The sequence below is a fragment of the Amblyomma americanum genome, chromosome 5 (genome assembly GCF_052857255.1).
Source record: "Amblyomma americanum isolate KBUSLIRL-KWMA chromosome 5, ASM5285725v1, whole genome shotgun sequence".
NCBI lineage: Eukaryota > Metazoa > Arthropoda > Arachnida > Ixodida > Ixodidae > Amblyomma > Amblyomma americanum.
The window spans coordinates 75,592,256-75,612,736 of record NC_135501.1 but is presented as its reverse complement, the minus strand read 5'-3'; the positions used below and the strand labels follow the sequence as shown (position 1 = coordinate 75,612,736).

At 46.0% G+C, this 20,481-nt stretch overlaps 1 protein-coding gene across 2 annotated transcripts in view; it reads left to right on the top strand.

The window, feature by feature from the left end:
* LOC144134824 (uncharacterized) overlaps positions 1-20,481 on the top strand; it is a 39,518-nt gene that overhangs the window by 11,119 nt on the left and 7,918 nt on the right. For both annotated transcript variants that reach the window (XM_077667653.1, XM_077667652.1), the window contains exons 7-8: positions 5,744-5,805; positions 10,283-10,390. In XM_077667653.1, coding sequence (XP_077523779.1) covers positions 5,744-5,805; positions 10,283-10,390 — 170 coding nt within the window. The remainder of the gene's footprint in view (positions 1-5,743; positions 5,806-10,282; positions 10,391-20,481) is intronic.

Genomic DNA, 20,481 nt, shown 5'->3' with positions numbered 1-20,481 from the left:
TGAGATCGCACAGAACACGGGCCTCTATAATTTCGCCTCCACCTGAATTCTACCGCCTCGGCCGGGATCGAAACCGCGTATTTCGGGCCCGCAGCCGAGCGCCGTGACCACTCAGCCACCGCGGCGGCCCGAAAAGTACCTGATAAAAAACCATGCGTGGTGCAAGACCATGCGTGGTGCCACACTGCGGTGTGGCGCTTTGTGCGGTAACCTGTTTTGAAATGTGCCATACAGATGCAGCCCTTCAGCAGCCAGAGCCACTCTTTCACAGAAGCTAATGTACCTCCATCCGCTTTTCATGAAATCATCGAGTGGTGAAAGTGAACTGTCAGAGTAAAACTTTAGGAACAACCACGAAGTCCCGAAAAGAATATGCAGCAAAGACAAACTGCTGTAAAAGCTGTATAGTGAAGCTTAACTTCTTCATTCTTATTCAATAATTTTTCAGTGTCTACTCTGGACTGAAGTTAGGTTTTTGCTGCTTGCGGTATTTTAATTACTTTGCGGAAAAAATAAATGTGGAGATAGATAGTCTCGTAAAAAATATAACGTACTCTCCTCAGACTGTGCAACCCTGGAAAGGCGGGCCGACTGTGCACATGAAGACAATGATGCTTAATGTGGTGCTGTATTCACTTGTGCGCACAGAAGGTTCATGCATGGCAATGATTAGAGCGGCCCGAATGTATCAACTGCGTATGAGCGAGAAGCCTGGGAGTTTGCTTCTGCTGGTCCGTTTTGGTTGAAATATTTAAAACACTACTGCTGGCGGTCAAGATAAGTAAACATTCACCTCGAGTTAGTAGATGAGCCGTCATTACTTCCATGCCGCTCTAATCACTGGCAAATGTGTGCTTTGTGTTCGTATATAGAAGTTATTGAGCATCGCATTTAGCCTTGTAGTCTCCATTTAGTCAGTAGGCCGCTTCTGTGTGTGCCCAGCCTTGGTAAACAGAATATATTTTACATTTTAAAGAGAGCGGGGCGAAGGTCGCTTCTTCCGTAATGCTGCGGTGAGGTTCTGTTGGGCGCCATTCGATATGGACGGCCCCATTGCGCTACCGTCGGCTGTGCTTCTGCTCCTGGCACTGTTCTGGCGGCCTGGAGAACCGTGGATGGCCGATGCAGCTGGACCGCCTTTGATCTGCGGTAATGCACGCCTCGTCGCCCAGGCTAGATACTTGACCAAAATGGGTAGCGGACTCGCACGCCAAGCCCGTAAGCCAGTGTCGCTTTTTTCAAGGCCCGAATGTGGACGGTCGTCGTCACGCTATAATGATTAGTGGAGTCTTAAGCTGCAAAAGTAAAGTTGTTCGATACTTGCCCTGGTCATGAAACTTCGCGGCTAGCTTGATGAAGAGACAGCAGCTGCTGCTAGGGGTACCCTAATCATCTAATGTCATGACCCTGGCGGCAGCGTTGAGGTTTATCTTGCACATCTAACCGCATGTTTCCGACATTTTTGTAGTCAGAATGCGTGCAAGCGACTGGCTTGGAACAGATTTCATGGGACACAGCAGAAAAGCGAAAAGACGAGGAAAGTGTCGCAAAAACAAACATATGCTGCCAATTAGCGACGCCATATATGCCGGTGGCATAAAATATTTTTTCGGCTTTCATTGCCTCATATTTAATATATCACTACGTCGCCTTCTCGGTATCGGCAGTTGACTGCCGTATATCAACGTTCTAAAATTGAAGGGGCAGCAGTTACGCCCCAATTCGGCGCCCGACAGCTGCATCACGGCTCTGCGGCATACGCGCAATATATAGAGCAAAAAGGGGAATCGTTCTGAGTAAATAGCGTAACAGTGAAGCTGCTGTAGGAACACCACAGGCGAACATGTCCCTCCAGCTATTCATTGCAATAGAGATTACGCCACAATGAGTATGCAAACCTCACGATTTTGCTCTCTGAACGCGGGAATTTTCGAACGTATACTCGTGCGGCACAATCTGAGTGACTGAGTACGGTCCGTCGCGGTCGAGGCGAGGCACAACGAAAATACTTTCTGTTCTGTGCATCCCGTGTAGGCAATGGTGCATATGGCATTTTAAAGGAACAAAAAAAAAACTGCTTTTTACCGGCGTTTTAATGCAACGCTGGTGCTATTTAGCTTCACCTTGTAGGCAGTTAATAAATAGTTATGGCATAGCGCGATCCGCATCCGCAAGGTGCCACTGCGCGTGCGCAGAACGGCCTGAGGGCGCTAGGTGGCGCCATGTGCCTGTCATCTGTAGTGTTTTTCTATATGCTCCCCTAGGGAGCAGAGTTGCGCGAAGGTCCGCCATCATGTTCTAAGCTGTGCGGGAAAGCCACCGCTCGTGCGTACAGGGGCGGCGTTCATGGGGTCCCTGTGTAGAGCGCTTGGGCTTGTTTTTTTATTTGCGTACAAATTGCACTCGATCGCATTTTTTTTAACGTAACGCCAAAAACTAATCTGTAATTTGCCGAGGATGTGCATAATGCATGAAAAAAAAAACGCCATAGGATAACAGCAAATTGTAGTCTTAACAAATTCACGAAAAATACCAAAAATGGCCTACGATTTTGTTTTTCTGGAACAAATAATTTCAGATGAACAAGCAGTCCCGCTCCGGATGGTACAGTGTCTGCTACCTTCCTTTGTGCGCGTATTAAGAAGAAAAAAAGAGTATTGCGATGCATTACTTTTTTCACAACTAGCACCGCCGCGTGTTTTTGCCAGTTATGCACAGAAAATGTGAAAGCGCACCTCCCTAGAATCACATTAAAATTATTCGGCCGCTTTTTACAGGCAAGAAGACAAAAGCAGCACCAATGTATTGAATAGGCTAGTCTAACCTAACGAAAATATTTCAAACTCAATTGCTTGCGTAAAACATTTTACAAAACGTACCCCATTGCAAAATGCAGTGAATTGACGAATCTTTAAAAGACCTTGGAAGTACTCTTTCTCTTTCAAAATATTAGCTTACCTAAATTTTATTAAAAGCATTATCTTTTCATCTGTTTATTATATTATATTTCGTCGCGCTTAACGTGGCCATTCTGAAAAGCCACTTCAATCGCCGACGCACTTCGGCAGCCGCCGAACTTCCAAATTGCACTTCGTAAAACGCTTTGCCGTCTAGTTGCTGCAGTTTTGCGCGCAGCACGCAGTCATAGCTGACCACTGCGTGGCTCACTGCCAGAGCAGAACTCGGAACCTGACGCCACAGATGTGCACGGGAAATGTGTGAAATGTAGCGACAGCGTGGGCTCACGCGAGGTGTCGAGTTTACGAGGGTTCGCTCGGCACTGAGCCTGTGAAGTCGGCTTCTCCGCGGAAAATTGATCCCATGACGTCACGAAAATTATGTGACCTCCTATTATTATTATTATTATTCACGTTGCCTCACAGGCTCCAAGCATGGAGTATTTTGTGAGGGGGGGATTACATAAATAGGGGTAATAACAGGAGCATGAATGACACGATTATATAATGCTGATTGACTGTTAGTACTCATTAAACAGTAAGAACATCATTATACAATAGTTATTGACGCGTCAGTAATTAGAAAAAATGGCTGGTATTTCGGTCCTAAAAGAAGCTGGATCACGAATATTGACGATGTGTTCCGGAAGACCATTCCAGTGAACAATAGCCTGCGGCAAAGCGGATGAATTGAATGCAACGGTTTTACCTGAAAGGCGTTTGAAGCTGAGATGGTTGTTTAAACGGCGCGAGGTGCGGTGAGGTTGGGCAAGAGGGAGAGTCGAAAGATTAGTGCTATAGACTATCTTGTGAAATAAGCAGATTAGGGCAATTAATCTTCGTGATTGCAAGGTACAAAGAGAGAGCGATAATTTAATGTTTGTGACGCTTGAGTGACGGTCATAGTTTCTGGAGATGAAACACGCAGCACGATTTTGGACTGATTCAAGGGAGTTAATTAAATAAGCCTGGTGAGGTGACCAAATGGATGATGCATACTCGAGCTGCGGACGAACAAATGTTTGATAGGCGAGCTTACGGGTAGTAGCAGGAGTTCCATGAAGATTCCGTTTTAGGTATCCTAAGGTCCGGGATGCTTTAGCTGTTATTTTCTGTATATGAGTGGACCAGGACAAGCTACATGAAAAATGGACACCGAGGTATTTGTAAGAAGACACCTGAGAGACTAAGCTGTTATCGAGCATGTAATTGAACGAAGAGTTAGATTTTTTGCGGCTGAATGTCATTAACTTGCATTTTTCAGTGTTAAGTGACATTTGCCATGATGGAACACCAAGCGGTTACATGATCGAGGTCCCTTTGAAGTGCAAGAAGGTCTGCAGGTGATAGGATTTTGCGGTAAATTATGCAGTCATCTGCGAACAAGCGAATGGTTGATGTAATGTTAGATGGCAGATCATTAATGTAAATCAGGAACAGCAACGGGCCCAGGACGCTTCCTTGAGGAACACCAGATAGAACATCGCTAAACGGAGATGAGTGGCCGTTAACAACCGTGAACTGTTTACGAAAAGACAAGAAATTCCTTAGCCATGAGGTTGTTAGTGAGTCTAGGTTGAGGGAAGTAATTTTACCTATTAAGCGTGAGTGCGCAACGCGGTCGAATGCTTTTGAGAAATCTAAGAATATGCAGTCTGTTTGGAAGTTCTCGTCCATGTTGTGTAGTAGCTCGTTAGTAAATTCCAGTAGTTGAGTCTCACAAGAGAAGCCTTTCCTGAACCCGTGCTGGTTAGAAAAAAAGAAATTATTACTATCTAGATGCTGCGCCACTGCTGATACGATGATGTGTTCGAGGATCTTACATGGGACAGATGTCAATGATATGGGGCGATAATTTTGCGCGTTCGTTTTATCACCTGATTTGAAGATGGGCGATTGGCGATTGGCGATTGGCGTTTGGAGCGGCGAGGGAAAGCAGACGTGCAACTCTGCTCCCTGCAGGAGCATATACAGGAACACTAGCGCCTCCTGCTCGTATCGTTCGGGCGCAGTGGGGCCATGCGGGGACGCAAGGAATCACTCGGTGAGCGGTGAACAACGCAGCGCACATCCAATGCGCGTTCACCACGAAGCTTGGGGCTTGCTACCCATTCGTTTGGCACAGAAGCTATGCTGGCGCTCGTGGCATGGGGCTTGTCGAGAACGATGTGCCGACGAACTACGACTGCAACTTGAGTCTCGCGCGTTTCGGCAAAGCGCCTGGCAACGCTTCTACGTGTTTTTTCCCCGCTCTGCGCGTCCGTTCCACCGTACGTATCATCAGCAGCGTCAGGTTCACGAGACATGGAAAGCGCTGACCGTGACCGGAAAATCCCGGAAGGATTAATAAATAATAAAGAGTAGCAAGTTGGCCTAGGTACGGAATTGAATGCAGGGATCTATAAATGTAGAGAATGACCTTCTGCATACATGGAAATTAACCCATTACGCTGTCGCGTTATACCCTCAAGTTGGAGCTTGAGTGTCCCCTCCAATTCTTTTTCACCTTTGCCTAGCGATGGCCACTTTGATAAAATTCACCATATTTTAGTTTAATATATGCCATGCGGCGCTGGATTAGCGTGAGTTTTTTTTGGTATACCACGCCATTGTATGAGCAGGCAGGCTCGAAACAGCACTTGAACAGTTCTGAGCACGATATAGACTTATTTAGATTTCTGGCAGCATTGGAAAGTACAGCACACAGTAATAAAGAAAGAAGTATGCTTAATTTATGTACTTTAGGTTTTGTGCTATTTAATCCTCGAATGAATTCACCCCTGCAGATATGCCGAGGGATATGAAGGTACATATGTTCGAGTGCGCTAAGATGCTCCTTCAGCCGCATGTAAGTAGTCATGTCAACTCAGTTTTCAATGCCTTTACGAAGCCGAAATAGAGTTCTCATAGCTGTTAATTTTGCCTACATTGCGGGGCAGGCGCTCTCAAATATTAAAACCGAGCCTACATACAGCTTTGCATAAAATAGCATTTAAATTGTTAACTTTTCTTCGTCACGTCTTGACTCAGATTTGTATCACTTCTCGGGCTTGGGAACTTCTTTAAGTCTCCACGGTTCCTGTTATATTCACCAGTGCCACCGGGTACCGACCGGTGATACAATTAGTATAAGCTTCGCCGGGCCTGGTGTTCGGCTCATTCAGGAGGAAATGCTTCGGAAATCGGTCTTTGACCCCACCTTGAGCAAGTGAAAACACTTTGTGCTGTGGCACTCTTTGGGCGCAGATGCCCTTGTGCCATAAAAATTCACTACCATCATTATCCTGATATATTAAGGAAGACGTATAAGCAAAAAGGCATGCCAACAGCCTGATTTTTTTTTAACGCATCGAATGACATTGAGTTCGGCAGGACCCTTTGACGACGAGCTTTCGTCGGTCTTGAGATGAGCCATTACTCATGCCCACGTTGAACCAGAATGGGCCCATTTCTTTTGCTTGCCTAAAATCTGGAACGTCATGGTTTACAATTCTTGAACAAGAGAAAGCGCAATTGAGCCAGGTATAAAGGGAATATTATCATCGTGACCCCCGAAAGGAAGAATGTGGCGAAAACCATTTTGGCTATAAAAACGCTAAGGCGCCTGTGTGCTGTGCGATGTCAGTGCACGTTAAAGATCCCCAGGTGGTCGAAATTATTCCGGAGCCCTCCACTACGGCACCTCCTTCTTCCTTTCTTCTTTCACTCCCTTCCTTATCCCTTCCCTTACGGCGTGGTTCAGGTGTCCAACGATATATGAGACAGATACTGCGCCATTTCCTTTCACCAAAAAACCAATTAATATTATTATTATTCGCATGTGCTTGGTGTAGCTTGTGGTCAGGGATGAAGGAGTGAAATATGAAGGGCGTTAATCCTTGACGTTGTTCTCACTCAACATCAAGTGTTTCAGGGAAGCTCTCTACTAAATTGAAAAAAAAGCAGATTTTTTAGGTATCAACACGGCTTCTGTGGCCCAATAATGGAAGTGTTGGCGGACATAGAAAAATAGCTACATAATAATACGTAGTAAGCTGGCAAACTAATTCCTGATCATGTAATTCTTAACTAAAACCACTGGGCTCCTGATTTCAATCAGGTATTTGCCGCCAGCTGTTACAAACTGGCGTATTTAATTTAAAATTTCGAAAACGCGATTATTCTTGCCGCTGTGGCTCAACAAATTCTGAATATGTCGCGCCAGAAGACGCTCGCTTTCGAAAAGACCACGCGTAAAACAACGCCCTAAAGCTCCTGTCACTCGATGTTCGAAGTGCCACGGGGCTCTTTCTCTTGTCGGCTGGAGCAGCGAACAGCGGCGATGCCTTCTTGAACACTGTAGGGTGTGGTTCCACGGCCGCCATCTTGCGAGTAGTTCAGATTCTGCCACTAGACTACGCCACTGATCCACGGCTGAGGTGATATGGGATGGGCGTCGTTCGAGACCAGAGAAGCTAGCAGTAAGATAGCATTTGAAGGGCGATTGAGAAAAATGGGGGAAAAGCAGTAGGCTAGGAAAGCTTTCAGATACCTGTATATTAGGAATGTTGATACGGAATGGAGAAAGCGAACTAGAAAATTGAGAAGCAAATATCTGGACAGCTGTAGGAGGACAAATCAGCAATTTTCGGTTAAGAAAAAGGTTGAAGAAACAGAGTGGACTCTGTGGAAAACAGGGATGCTGACGAAATCAGCACTTGGAACATACATGATTTTAAAGCAGGAAATTGCCAACGAAAATAACCATGATAATTGTAGGGGAAACTCTTTGTTGTTTGAGGCCAGGACGGGAGTTTTGCGGACTAAGACATATAAAGTCAGGTACCACGATATAGACACGTTGTGCGGTGCGTGTAGAGAGTAGGAGGAAACGGCTGAACACTTGATACTTTTCTGTAGCGGGCTTCACCCTACAGTGGAAAGCAGCGGGGCTGATTTATCCAATGCATTGGTGTCTAAGGACAGTGAAGGGAAAGTAGATTTTAAGCGGGTAGAAGTAACCAAGCGAAGGTTATCTGATTGGTGGCTAAAATCAAGAGAAGATTAAAATTGCATAAGTCATGGCTAGGTGGCTTGAGCCACCGCGTGATTTAAAGGGTTCAGCCGTATCCATCCATCCATCCATCCATCCATCCATCCATCCATCCATCCATCCATCCATCCATCCATCCATCCATCCATCCATCCATCCATCCGTCCGTCCGTCCGTCCGTCCGTCCGTCCATACATACATACATACATACATACATACATACATACATACATACATACATACATACATACATACATACATACATACATACATACATACATACATACATACATACATACATACATACATACATACATACATACATACATACATACATACATACATACAGCCAGCCAGCCAGCCAGCCAGCCAGCCAGCCAGCCATCCATCCATCCATCCATCCATCCATCCATCCATCCATCCATCCATCCATCCATCCATCCATCCATCCATCCATCCATCCATCCATCCATCCATCCATCCATCCATCCATCCATCCATCCATCCATCCACATCTATCCATCCATCCAAAAGAAAGCTTCTACCCGTCTTGCCCAAAGCAACCCGACATTGTTTGGGTTGAGATGTTGAATTAAGTGCCGGGTCCTTTCTCGACTCGAGGTGCCTGAGGACTTTTCTTTTGGTACTCTGCGGGCTTTCAGAGGATTGTAAAAGCCAGTTTCTTCTCAGCGTCGTACGTGGGGTCCCGGAAGCTTTCATCGGGGTGGTTCCGCCGCTTTCTCTGCCTCCTCCTTGCCTGTTCTTCAAAACCACTCTCGATAGCTGGTCTGCACTACGCTAGCTTGCCTAACGCGCGTCACACAAATAAATAAAAAACGACGTCGATCGTCAATTATTCTTATCCGCATTCCACTTTGAAGCGAAAGCTTGAGTGAGTTGGTGATACACTCTCCACATGATTTCACAGTGCAAATTTAGCATAAGCGAAAAGGGAAAGGTGATGCCAAAAAAGGTAAAGGTGCAATATTATGCAAATTATCTATGTTATATTATCTGTAAAATGTAATACAATGCATAGAATAGAAGAAAAACAGTATTGAAAGTGGTAGTGCTAAAACAGATGGCTTCCAGTGATGAAATGTTTAAAGCGCACTTGAAACGCATGTTAACAACACTAGTCGCAGTTGATGTGCGAAGATGATTCCACTAAGGGGATGTGCGTAAAAGGAACAACTGAAAGAAGGTATTTGGAATCCCGAATTTGTTAGGGTGTAATGGGGGGGGGGACACAGATGTGTCATGACGGGAGGACGTGCCAACATATTTACCCGTCATCATTACCGCGCGGGGCTGAACTTATGGCTGTGTGCTGTGGAACGTCCGATATTGTGAAAATTACTTCATTTCCGGACTCTAGATAAGAATGTCCTTCAACAGTGAAATCTGTGATTGTGAGGTTGATGGCACCGTAAAAATTGATAGGTGTTTAAGGTGCTTTACCTCCTGTTCAAATGGAGGTGTATCCGGTCCTTTTTTATGTGATTCGGCCGTCAAATGTGCATGCTGGCCCTAGCTCATTTTTCTCCCGGAAGTTCCTCCGATGCCGCTTTGACTATACTTTCCTGTAAATGTAATGTAACGACTATACTTTCCTGTAAAGCTGTAAATGTAGCCAAGAGAATGCTTTTTCTGTCACTGAACTCCTTTCCATAGCTACCGTGCCTGCGATTTTTTTGTACAATGTATTCGACAAAGCTTGCACCTGCGGCTGCCAGGAAGACGTACGTATATATATTTCTCTGTGTTTATACAGCTGCAGGTCTTATGCACATTAGAAATGGCTTTGTTATTTTTTTGAGTATTTTTATATCTTGTCACCGCTTCTGCGATCGAACCACCGATGTCGTGCTCAATAAAATATTTCAAGATTGATTGAGGCACCGCGGCGGGTATTGTCTAGGTATTTCCATCTACGCCTTCGAGAAAGGTTTCCATCATCATTAGGGAAGGCTAATCCGGACCCCTAAAGCAAATTTATATATATATATATATATATATATATATATATATATATATATATATATATATATATATATATATATATATATATATATATATATATATATATATATATAAACATCAAAGATGCGCTTTCGCTTCGTATTGAGTACATTATGAGTGCATTTAATGGATTCTTCTTTTATTAGAATAGACTCTCAATACTTGGTCAATGAATAGAGTTAGTTCAAAACGATTTGTGAGGTATGACTTGAATGGGGATAAGTAAGCTTGAACATTTGTTGATTGGCCTTCGTTTGTCGCTTGTGTGCAGGTTATGGAGCTGCTCGAAAAGAGAGGAAAGCGTTTTTTCAAGGGACGCAACATTGTGGATGCCATCACAGACATGTGCGTCGAGGGGTCAAAGATGATCAACAACAATGTGAGTGTATATGCTCCTAAGGAAAGGTCTTAGTTGCTGCACCAAAGTAAATAGGTTGAGGAACTGGTGCACTATCTGTCTCACATATTGGCGGACACCTGAGCCGCGAGAAGGGGATAAAGGAGGGAGTGAAAAAGAAGGGAAGAAAGAGGTGCAGTAGTGGAGGGCTCCGGAACAATTTCGACCACCTGGGGATCTTTAACGTGCACTGACATCGCACAACACACGGGCGCCTTTTGCGTTTCACCTCCATCGAAGCGCAGCCACCGCGGTCGGTTTCGAACCCGGGAACTCCGGATCAGCATCCGAGCGCGCTAACCACTGAGCCATCGCGGCGGGTTAATAGGTTCTCCCTACGCTGCGTTCTGGACAACAACGTCGGTGCGAACGCGAGCACTAGCGACGACTGCGCTAAAATTCCAAGCGGAGCGCACGTAAAGAGCAGCGAACGTGGCAATGGCAAATATTATCTTTTGTTGCAGCCCCTGGTTTCTAATATTTGAGAAAATGATGCTCTGATTGAAGAAGGCGCGCCAGCAAAGCCAAGGACACCATATTCACGAGGTATCTAACCTCGAAGTTACCATTTGGGAGTTTTAGAGTGAGCTCAAAGCCAACCCCTGTGCCTTTGTTGATGTTTGAAAAGCGATAAACTTTAAAGGATGCTGCGAATTTCTGTTCCAACGAGGAGCTTAACCAACCTTGTGAAGGCAAGGCAAGGGAAAAGAAAAGCTCGTTACTGCATTGTGGAAAGCCTGTTTCCCCCCTCCGTTTCGACGCGGTCGAACATGTTCATTATCGTGGGTCAGGAAAGATCCGGCTGTGCGAGGACGGAGGACTTCCTAATGGCGGAAGCGCTAGCAGCGACGGGAGCACCACCTCAAAGGTAGCACGGAACGCCGCGGTGCCAGTGAGGGGCTCTTCGGGGTCCCGCCAGCGTCATGAGTGGTTGTAGTCGCACGCTCTCGTCACCTTCCGCGGCAGGCGCCCGGAGATCCGTTGTGCCTCGCCGCTGGACTTCTGGTTCCAGGCAGCGAAGTGAGCGCAGCAGACGCGCGCTCTCGGCACCTCCCCTAGCAAGTAATCGGGGATGGCTTTGCCCCAAGAACGTGGAGCGCACGGGAAGGCCTGGCCGCCATTGTCTGCGCATACAATCATTCGCCGCCGATACCTCCGAAGTCGTGCCCCTGCCCCAGCCACTACGTCGGAAGCCCTTCTTACGCAGCCTCCTACTTCCGAAGAATGCCTCGTCGATGTTTTATAGGTAGCTGGCCCGCTCTGTGCATTATTTGCGTGTGCAATAAATAGCATATGAGTGTTCACGCTTTGCCGTTTTCATTTTTGTTCTCTCTAGCACGAACACCTTCGCGGTAAGCGAGCGGAAAGGCTAACCCGCAGCTATGGACGAGGGTGGCGCTTGTGAACACTCTCAAGGTTCGGTTACACCTGAGCGGAAGGCTGTCTCCCATGTTTCCAAAACATAAATGACGGAAGCCAACAGACACAGAAAGCAAGGAACATAGGGGATATTTTTTTCATTTGTTGTCTCTTCATCACTGGGATATGAATAGTGTTATTATTATTATTATTATTTTTAAGATAACTAATTAGAAAGCAGAAGAAAACATCCACATGGTGGCAACTCGATTCTGGCAGGCAGTCTTGATGCCATATGTATCATAACAGGGTCCTCGCACAGCTTCTGCCCTACCGTTCGATCACGTTCGATCACTTGCAGTAATTCAGGACGTATTACGTCCGCCGCTATGAACGAGAGCGGCGCTTGTGAACACTCTCAAGGTTAGCTTGCACTAAACATAAATACCCCTGAAAGCAGCACATTGGACAGCCGTCACCGATGCTTAGTTGGTAGAGCACCGGGCGCAAAATTAGGAGGTCGTGGGTTCGGATGCCTCCGAGGGTATGTGGTTGCTTTTCTTCTAGATTCTAATCAGTTATATTTAAGAACAATAATAATCACCCTATTCCGTTCCCCTTGATGAACAGAAAAAAGGAAAAACAATCTTCTACGCTCCTCGCTTTCTGTGGCTGTTGGCTTCCGTCATGTGTGTCTCCCTTTAATGCTAACAAATGATGAGATTCCAGAGAATGCTTGTTAAGGTGAAAAGTTGCTCTATTTGTAAATATTACTTTGCATTTCAAATGCCTGGCTCCTGAAAAAAAATGGAACGCACAAAACAGCACACAAAGGAAGGGTCCCGCCTCCATGTGTTGTTTTGTTCTTTGAATTTTTTTAAAACCTCGGGTTTATGAGGTCAAACGTTAGACATAGAGCTTAGATTGAAAATCGTAGCGTCTTCGGTGGCCGCGTGGTGTACTTAATCCGTCAATATTAGTTCTTCGATCCTCGAAAAAAGTGACCGCTGGCCAGTGAGGGCTTGGGGTACGAGTGTGGAAAATTGAAAGGAAAGAAAAGGTGGAGTTACTGTCTCTCTTCCCGCTGGACACCCGGTGGACAGGTGAGAAAAGTGGAGAGGAGGATAGACTTTAGAAGTGCTAGCACTAGAGGGTTCATCATGGGGGATAAAACCGGACATCATTGGCGGTTTGAAGACTGGCTCTAAGAAAGTGAAATGCTCAGAACCGCCACCGAAGAGGAGATTTGACGGCTAGTGATATCGGATATGAATTGAATGAAAAGCATGCAAAGAAAGGAATTGACAAACAGAAGCTTAATTCTCGCGGCTTTATGTGAATTAAGTTTCCTAACACAAATCAGTCGTATAAGCGGAGTCGGAATGCAAACGTATTTCCTTCACTTTTTTCTCCCTTTATTTACCTTTTTGTCCTTTTTAGATTAATCGTCATTCCGCCTGGAAAGGGCTAGGATTTTCAAAGCGAACACTACAGTTTCTCGCCTGAGATTACGGCCCAATTCCCGATTACTAAACTAACGCACACGACTGTTATGTTTATTTGCGTGCGGAAATATGCTGCCTTTAAGACTCTAATCTGCATATGGGTATTTAAGGCCGCGAGCTGGAGGGCCTCGCCAGGCGACATCTTTCCTCCAAGCTAAGAAAAGATGGAAAGTAACTAGAAGGAAAGGAAAGTGTACTCAAGCGATTCTATGCCGAGATGAAAGCTGTCAATTTTAAATGGAACCGAAGAATACCTGCAAAAACATATTGAGGCAAAAATAGAAATAGAACCGCAAGGCGGCCTGCTTCGCAGGCCAGCGTGGGGCGCAAAGATGCTTAAAAATGCTATATGTTGAAAAAAGGAAAAACGTCAGAAAACTCTTGCAGCCGTTACACCTTGCCAAACAGGATCAAACGAAAGCGAAGCCCCACAATACTAACGAAAGGCTTCAGTCTGAAAAAAGAGAATTAAGAGAGACAAATCCTAGTAAAGAAAAAAATCTCGCTATATCATCGTCCACAGTAGTTTTAAGCATTAACTGCACTGCAGGAAACGTGCAGCACGTTCTTTAACTGCTCATAATTGGGTGCAGCCGCTCTAGGATACTGGCCATGTCCTTTGGCTACTGGACGGGCCGCAGCTCTCACCCACTTCGTCTGCCTGGACAGCGGACACGGTTTGCTTGGCTGCTTTAGCGGCTTGAGGGGCTGCCGCCATAAGCAACTTCTCTAGCAGCTGGACACCGCATTCGGCGCCCCTCGCCACTTTTGATGCTTATTTAATATACCCTGAGGATTAGAGGCATTACAAACGGGAATGATTACGAAAATAATTACGAAAACGTACAGTCCAGCAGAAGTAACTGGAACATAAATATATATGGCTCCTAGTCATGTAATATAATCTAATGCGTTCTTGAACTGCTATTTATACAAAAATGAAATACAGCGCATACAGTGAAACAAATTGGGTATAGCTAGTGATAGTACAAAAATAGCTGGCTGCCAGTTTTGAAATGTTTTCTAAAGCTGCCTATAATGGTCGGCTATCAATAGTAGCGTTGATGCGGGAAAGTGATTCCACTCAGAGGATGTGCGTGGAAGGAACGAGTGAAAGAAGCCATTTGTTTTTCATGATGGAAATTATCGGTACTTTTCAGTACTGTGTGACGCGTCAGAACAATCACTGTCTTTTTGCTTGTCTTAACAACACGCCAGGAAGCCGTACCCGTTTTCTCAGCTTTTATTATATAGATAGGCAATCTGCTCTTTCTCCTCAGTAATTCACCGTTAATGAAAGGCCGCTGCTGCAGCACGGCGGCTGTTGATTATTTTGAAGCGCTGATTCTAACTGACCAAAGGTGAAGAACAGATTTTTAAAAAAGCTTACCACGAGAGAGTACCCATTCGAACACGTAGGACCAAGCCTTCGGCGATTGCGGAGTTTTATGAGATATTGGAAAATGATATCAGAATTGACATTTGGAAAGGAAGCTGTTTTCTTTAATTAAATGCTGGTTCGAAGCCCAATTAGGGCTAATATGACTCCGATGCAAAATGTCGGAATGATTGAGAAATGCTCAATTACATGTGAGGACTGAAGTTTGCCGAGGTTTGCGGACAATTTTTACCTGAATTATGAGACACTTAGCGCTACAATTGCTTCTTGCTAAAAAAAGTACAATGAATAGGTGTCACAGTGAAATCATAGCTGAGAATACAAACCATCTATTCACAACACTCCATTTGCCCTCACTCTTTCAATAAATATAAGGACTATGTCTTCGCTACGAAACTTCCTTTAAACTAGCATGTTCTATGGTGTTTTGTGGGCTGATTTCTCGGTAGACAAAAATCATGACTGTTCTCAGCTCTTCATTAGAATTGTCATTCTTCACAGACATCTGTTGGAAAACCATGTTCTCTGCTAGTAAAAGCAATACGTTTCTGTTTTGTTCACGTTGCTTATTTAATCGCAGCTCCAGGCCGAGATGAATTATTCTGCACAAAGCAGAGAAGCCATAAAAGTAGACAAATGCCCCATTGAAGGATATTGAAAGAAAACCCCTTTACGTCTTTTACCAGAAAAATAGTTTCTTCACCAAAATGCAGGATCACACACCGCTTGAGTTTCTGAATTGAAATTTATGATGACCGCAGTAAACATAACTATACTGTATCTGACACTGCGTCGGTGATCCTCACAAAGTTATCTCATTATGTAGGATGCGTTGGTTGCTTCCACTCATTTCTACCTCGTCATTGTAAACAATGGAAAGACGTTCTAAAAAGTTATAGGCATTTCAAATAACACTATTTGTAAAGTCGTACCTAGCATTGCTTTAGAGAGAAAAATTTTGCATGCGTACTTTTCTCGTACATGCTCGTATCTGCAATATCTGTACGGCCCTAGTGTAGATTAAATAAACAAAATGTGCATGGAAATAGTAAAGGAAGTAAATGTGCGTGGTCTCAAATTATGTTTGCTATACTTTTTACTTTTTAGGTTGCTCTCACTGTGATGCATGTAAAGGTACGTAAGCTAGGATCAGGAGCACCTAAATAGGATTCTACTAAGCATACCTCCAGTTTGTTTTTTCTATCCTTAGAGGGCACTGCACGCCAAATACGTACAAACGAAAAGTCGACCACGCGAAACGAGCTGCTCTGAAAGAAATATTTTAAGGGAGAAGATTATATGCATTACACAAATGTCAAACAGACATTGACGCGATGACTGTTGGCACGAAATACATCTATACATCATAATAATACATCTATAAGCCATTTACTTCAGTTTTTGCGCTGAACAGTAAACAGGACTGAAAGATTTTTTTTGCGCTGAGCACACACACTCTTTATTAGATCTGAACCACTTTCTCTTCTAGAGAAACATTTTTACAGCTTGATGCAGCAGACCTGAGAACACGACGCGAAGTTGCATCACAGCTCAATTTACTTCATGCTTTTATTACATACAGGGGGTTTCAGCTAAGACTTTGCACACTTTTTAAAACTAGGCTCTGAGTATGAAGAGCACTGTTTTCAGCGGTGCTGTACATCAGAACACAACTGGACGTGCCAGCAGCAGGCTAATTAACTAATATTGAATAGTCAACTTTCCAACTATTACTGTAAGGCTTGTGGACGTTGTCCAGGAAGGCGACCACGGCCACATTTATTGAGGGCTGCCGGAGAGGAAATAGGTGTGGAGCGGCGGTGGCAGCGTATGGCCCTGGCGAAGCTCCCGTGAGTTCTATGAAGCGCGTTCTGGAAACACTTCGTTTTTTTGGCATTTCGCCACTGCCAGCCGCGCGGTTCACTACATGGTGCCCCGCCCCCCCCCCCCCCCCCCCCCCTCTCCAGACGATCCGTCGGTAAGTATCAAGAGTCGTGCAGGCAAATCGGGGTCCGTAGGCGAGGCTCCAGCGGGCGACTCTGGCTGTGGCGGTTCGGCCGAGGTTTCGGGGGGCGTCGAGGGACGCGGAGTGGGAGGCGAAGAAGCCGGGTCAGCCTGCGTAGTGGACCCAGTGCCGGCGGTTCAGCTGCAGCAGCTGATGGCCGACGCAGGAGAGGAAGCTAGGTGTGCTGTGAGTCGCGAGATTAGCGCAACCGGTGCCGGGCCGAGCTGCCCGTTACCAAGAGAGGCGACTACGGAAGGTGCACAGAGATTAGAGGCCGGGGATTGGCTGTGGGGGACTGCATGTGACTGCTGAGACACGTTGACAGCCAGCCCTGGAGTGACTGGCTTTACGTGGCGGGTGGCCGCAGGAGTGGCGGCCTTATTGCCACTGGCGCCGAGCCGTGCACGAAGGAGAACGCCGGCGAGGTAGCGGCAATCTTAGGCGGCCTCTGTACCGTGACAGCAACCTGGGGCACGTCCGCGGGCCTGGTCAGCCTAGGCATTGGGCTAGACGGCAGGTGATTAAGCTGCAGCATGTGTGTAACCGAAATCTGCCGGGGACGAGAGGTTGTGAAAAGCAGTCTCCCGTCGAACTTTCGCTTGGCGGCGGCCGAGCCAGTGGTATCAGGCGCCTTGGAAGATTCGAACATCGGTGGGAAGCAAAAAGGGCCCTCATCAGTGGCCTGGTTTGGCTTGAGGAGAAGCGCTGGCACTGGTTGAGGGTCCTTGTCAGGCAAAGTAGAGCGAGTGACAATCGCACATGATTGGTACTGCTGTCACCGGGTTGGAATTCTTAACCTGCACCGTGGGACATTTAGTGTGTTATGGACTTTTTCAGGGACTAGGGGTGTGGCTGGCGGTCTTTGGCTTTACCAAGAGCGTGTTAGGAACAGCTGGTCGCGGCTTAAACAGCGCTGAAGAGGCCTACTGAGCAGTTGGCTGGTGTAGCGAGGTGGACGGAGATGCCGAAAAACACGACACGCATACGGCCACAGAGCATTTCTCTTCAGGAGACTGTAGTGACAACGGCAGGGGTGGGCGAGGTGGTGGGAACTGGGCAGAATGTATCTCTGGGTGGGTACTGTGGCACTGAGGCGTAGCAGAGGCATCATTCGACGTGGTAGAGGGCGCACACAAAGAAGTGCAAGGACGCAGGTCCAAAGAAGCTCGGAGGGCACACGTGGGAGCAGGCCGTGCTGCCAAGCTCGTGTTGAGCCTACATGGCGTGTAGTGGAAAGGGACGGCTGGGCCGGAGACGCTTTGCAGGAGTGACGGCGAGGCGGCCAGGGGCTGCCGAGGCGGGCACGGTTCTGACGAAGGCTGCATGGGCGAGAGTGAGGCTGGTGCTGGGCCAGACGCTGGCGGCGGCGAAAATCGTCGTAGAGCGGCAGCGTGACGTAGCAGGCACCGAAGTACACCAGGACGGCGGCTCGCGGCTCGAAATATGGCCGGCGGCCCAAGGCAGGGCAGGCAAGTCGACGCAGCAGGTCGGGCGGGAGGATTTCGCAGAGGGCTGCGTGTTTAAACGGCTGGATGGTGATTCCGTTCAGGTACAGCGCAGCCTCGAACTAAGCGAACCACCCGCCGACGCCTTGAGGCTGGAACGCCAGAAGCGGCGGGTGCAAGGCAGGCTCCTGCTAGCCCGCAATCCAGGAACGCAGCTGCGAGAGAAGGTGCGGCTCGACGGGTCACCACGATGTGGAGGTCGCCGAGGAAGGCGACCGCGGACACATTTATTGAGGGCTGCGCGAGAGGAGATAGCTATGGAGCGGCGGCAGCGTCGAGGCCTGGCGTAGGTTGTTGTTGTTGTTGTTGTTAGCCTTTAAAAAGATGGCACATACCCACATTGAGTGATCGGCCAAGAATCGGGAGGCAGAGGTGGCTATTTACCGGTACTCAGCGAAAAAAAAGCACGCAGGAACGCAACATCGATGGATTCTACCTCATGAACAGAAAAGGGGTACTAGGTGTGATTTTAAAACAAATAAGTATATAAGTAATAATAATAATATTAATAATAATAATAATAATAATAATAATAATAATAATAATAATAATAATAATAATAATAATAATAATAATAATAATAATAATAATAATAATAATAATAATAATAATATTAATAATAATAATAATAATAAATAGAGGGAATAAAATCAATTATTAAGTCCAAATCCCGACAGTTCACTCTAGCTTGTGCTGGGACAGATTGTCCTTTTTGGCATTTCGCCGCCGTCTGCCGCGTGCGTCTGTACAGGCTCCTTAACTTTTGAAAGGCCCACCGTAAGGAATAGGCATATCAGCTTTTAGAATTTCGAAAACGCCCAACAAATTTTGACTGTTTCGAAGAGTTACTTGCACTGGAGATGTTGCTGTGCATACAAACCTCTGGAAAGCGCGTCAATTTTTGGCGCGATGTTGACAATATTTGTTGGCCCCAGTGCTGAGAGTAACCGCGCTTTTGAAATTCTAAACACTGATATAGATATCACTCACCTTGGGCAACACGCCTCATATTAATTAAGGAGCCCAGCAGTAATAGTTAAATAGTTAACTATTCACTATTAGTCAAACAGCCTGCTAGTTACCACGTCGTAGCTGTATTCTGATGTACTAGACCACTGACAATCATTTGACAAAAAACGCGCTATTCTAACTCCAAAAGCATATTTTTAATATTTGTGTAAATCCTTAGGTGAAACTTCCGGCATATCCATCTATTGTGATAAATGCGTAGGACATCTGGCCGAAGCATTTTTATTTTAGCTAGCTTAATTGCATGACTTTCAAGCAGTCTTTTCACTAGTATTCGTTAAACAAGTATTTGCTCAAAACCACTGGGCTTCCAAAATGAATACAACGTCTAACTGTGCATCACCCTGTGACTTCAAAAATGGCGCTCTCATTTTTTCAATACCTATTTTAGTGTATTGCGCAGTGGCCTCACTTTTCATTCAGTGATGACTCAGCCTCCTAATACAAAGAAAGGCCTATTTACACGGCGACTGTCGTGTTGTTCATTTCCATATCAAATTTTTTTACTACGTCAATGACATACTATTTCTATGCTCAAAGGTAACTCAGTAATTACTACATGAATTTTTTGCCATCATATTTTAGGTCTCGAATCTCGGTATACCTATTTACACTTTTCACCTTATGATTGGCGTATCATGGCTTTATTTCATGCTGCATCACCGAACCATATTTAGCCTTAGCCGTTTCGTGCCGTCCGGATCGCAGTCCGGGCAAAGGAAAAGCGGCCGTTTGATGTAGGAAAGCTGCGAATTCGACAACGGCCCATTTATTCTTCGCTACGGTACCATATGCAGTCGTGGAATGACTGACTGATATTGCGAGCTTGGAGCACTGAAAGTGAAAGTCGAAGAATACTGACCGAAAAGTTAGCAAAACGAACATAACCAGCAATGTTTTTACAACTGGTCAGCGGCTTGAACAGTAGGTCCAGTAGTAAATGGGGTTGATTGCACAGCTGGAGTGCCGGCTATTATGGGCCAGCGACCACCTGATTTTTATAATGGCAAGGATTGTATCAGAAGAGTTATTAACTAAGGGAATGAAAATTAATGACATTTATGTAAATAATCACTCACATATTGTTACGGTGTGGGATGCCACGGGGTGGCCACGGGCCCGCCCAGAGAAATATAGCAGCAGTACGGAGGAGAGCCGGCGAAGCACGACCGGCGGCGGCCAAGCTTTCTCGTTCTATCTCCCTCGTGCTAGAGCCGCGCGCTCGCCGCTCGCGCTCGCTCTCCGCCTCTTCTTTTATTCCCGTATCACCT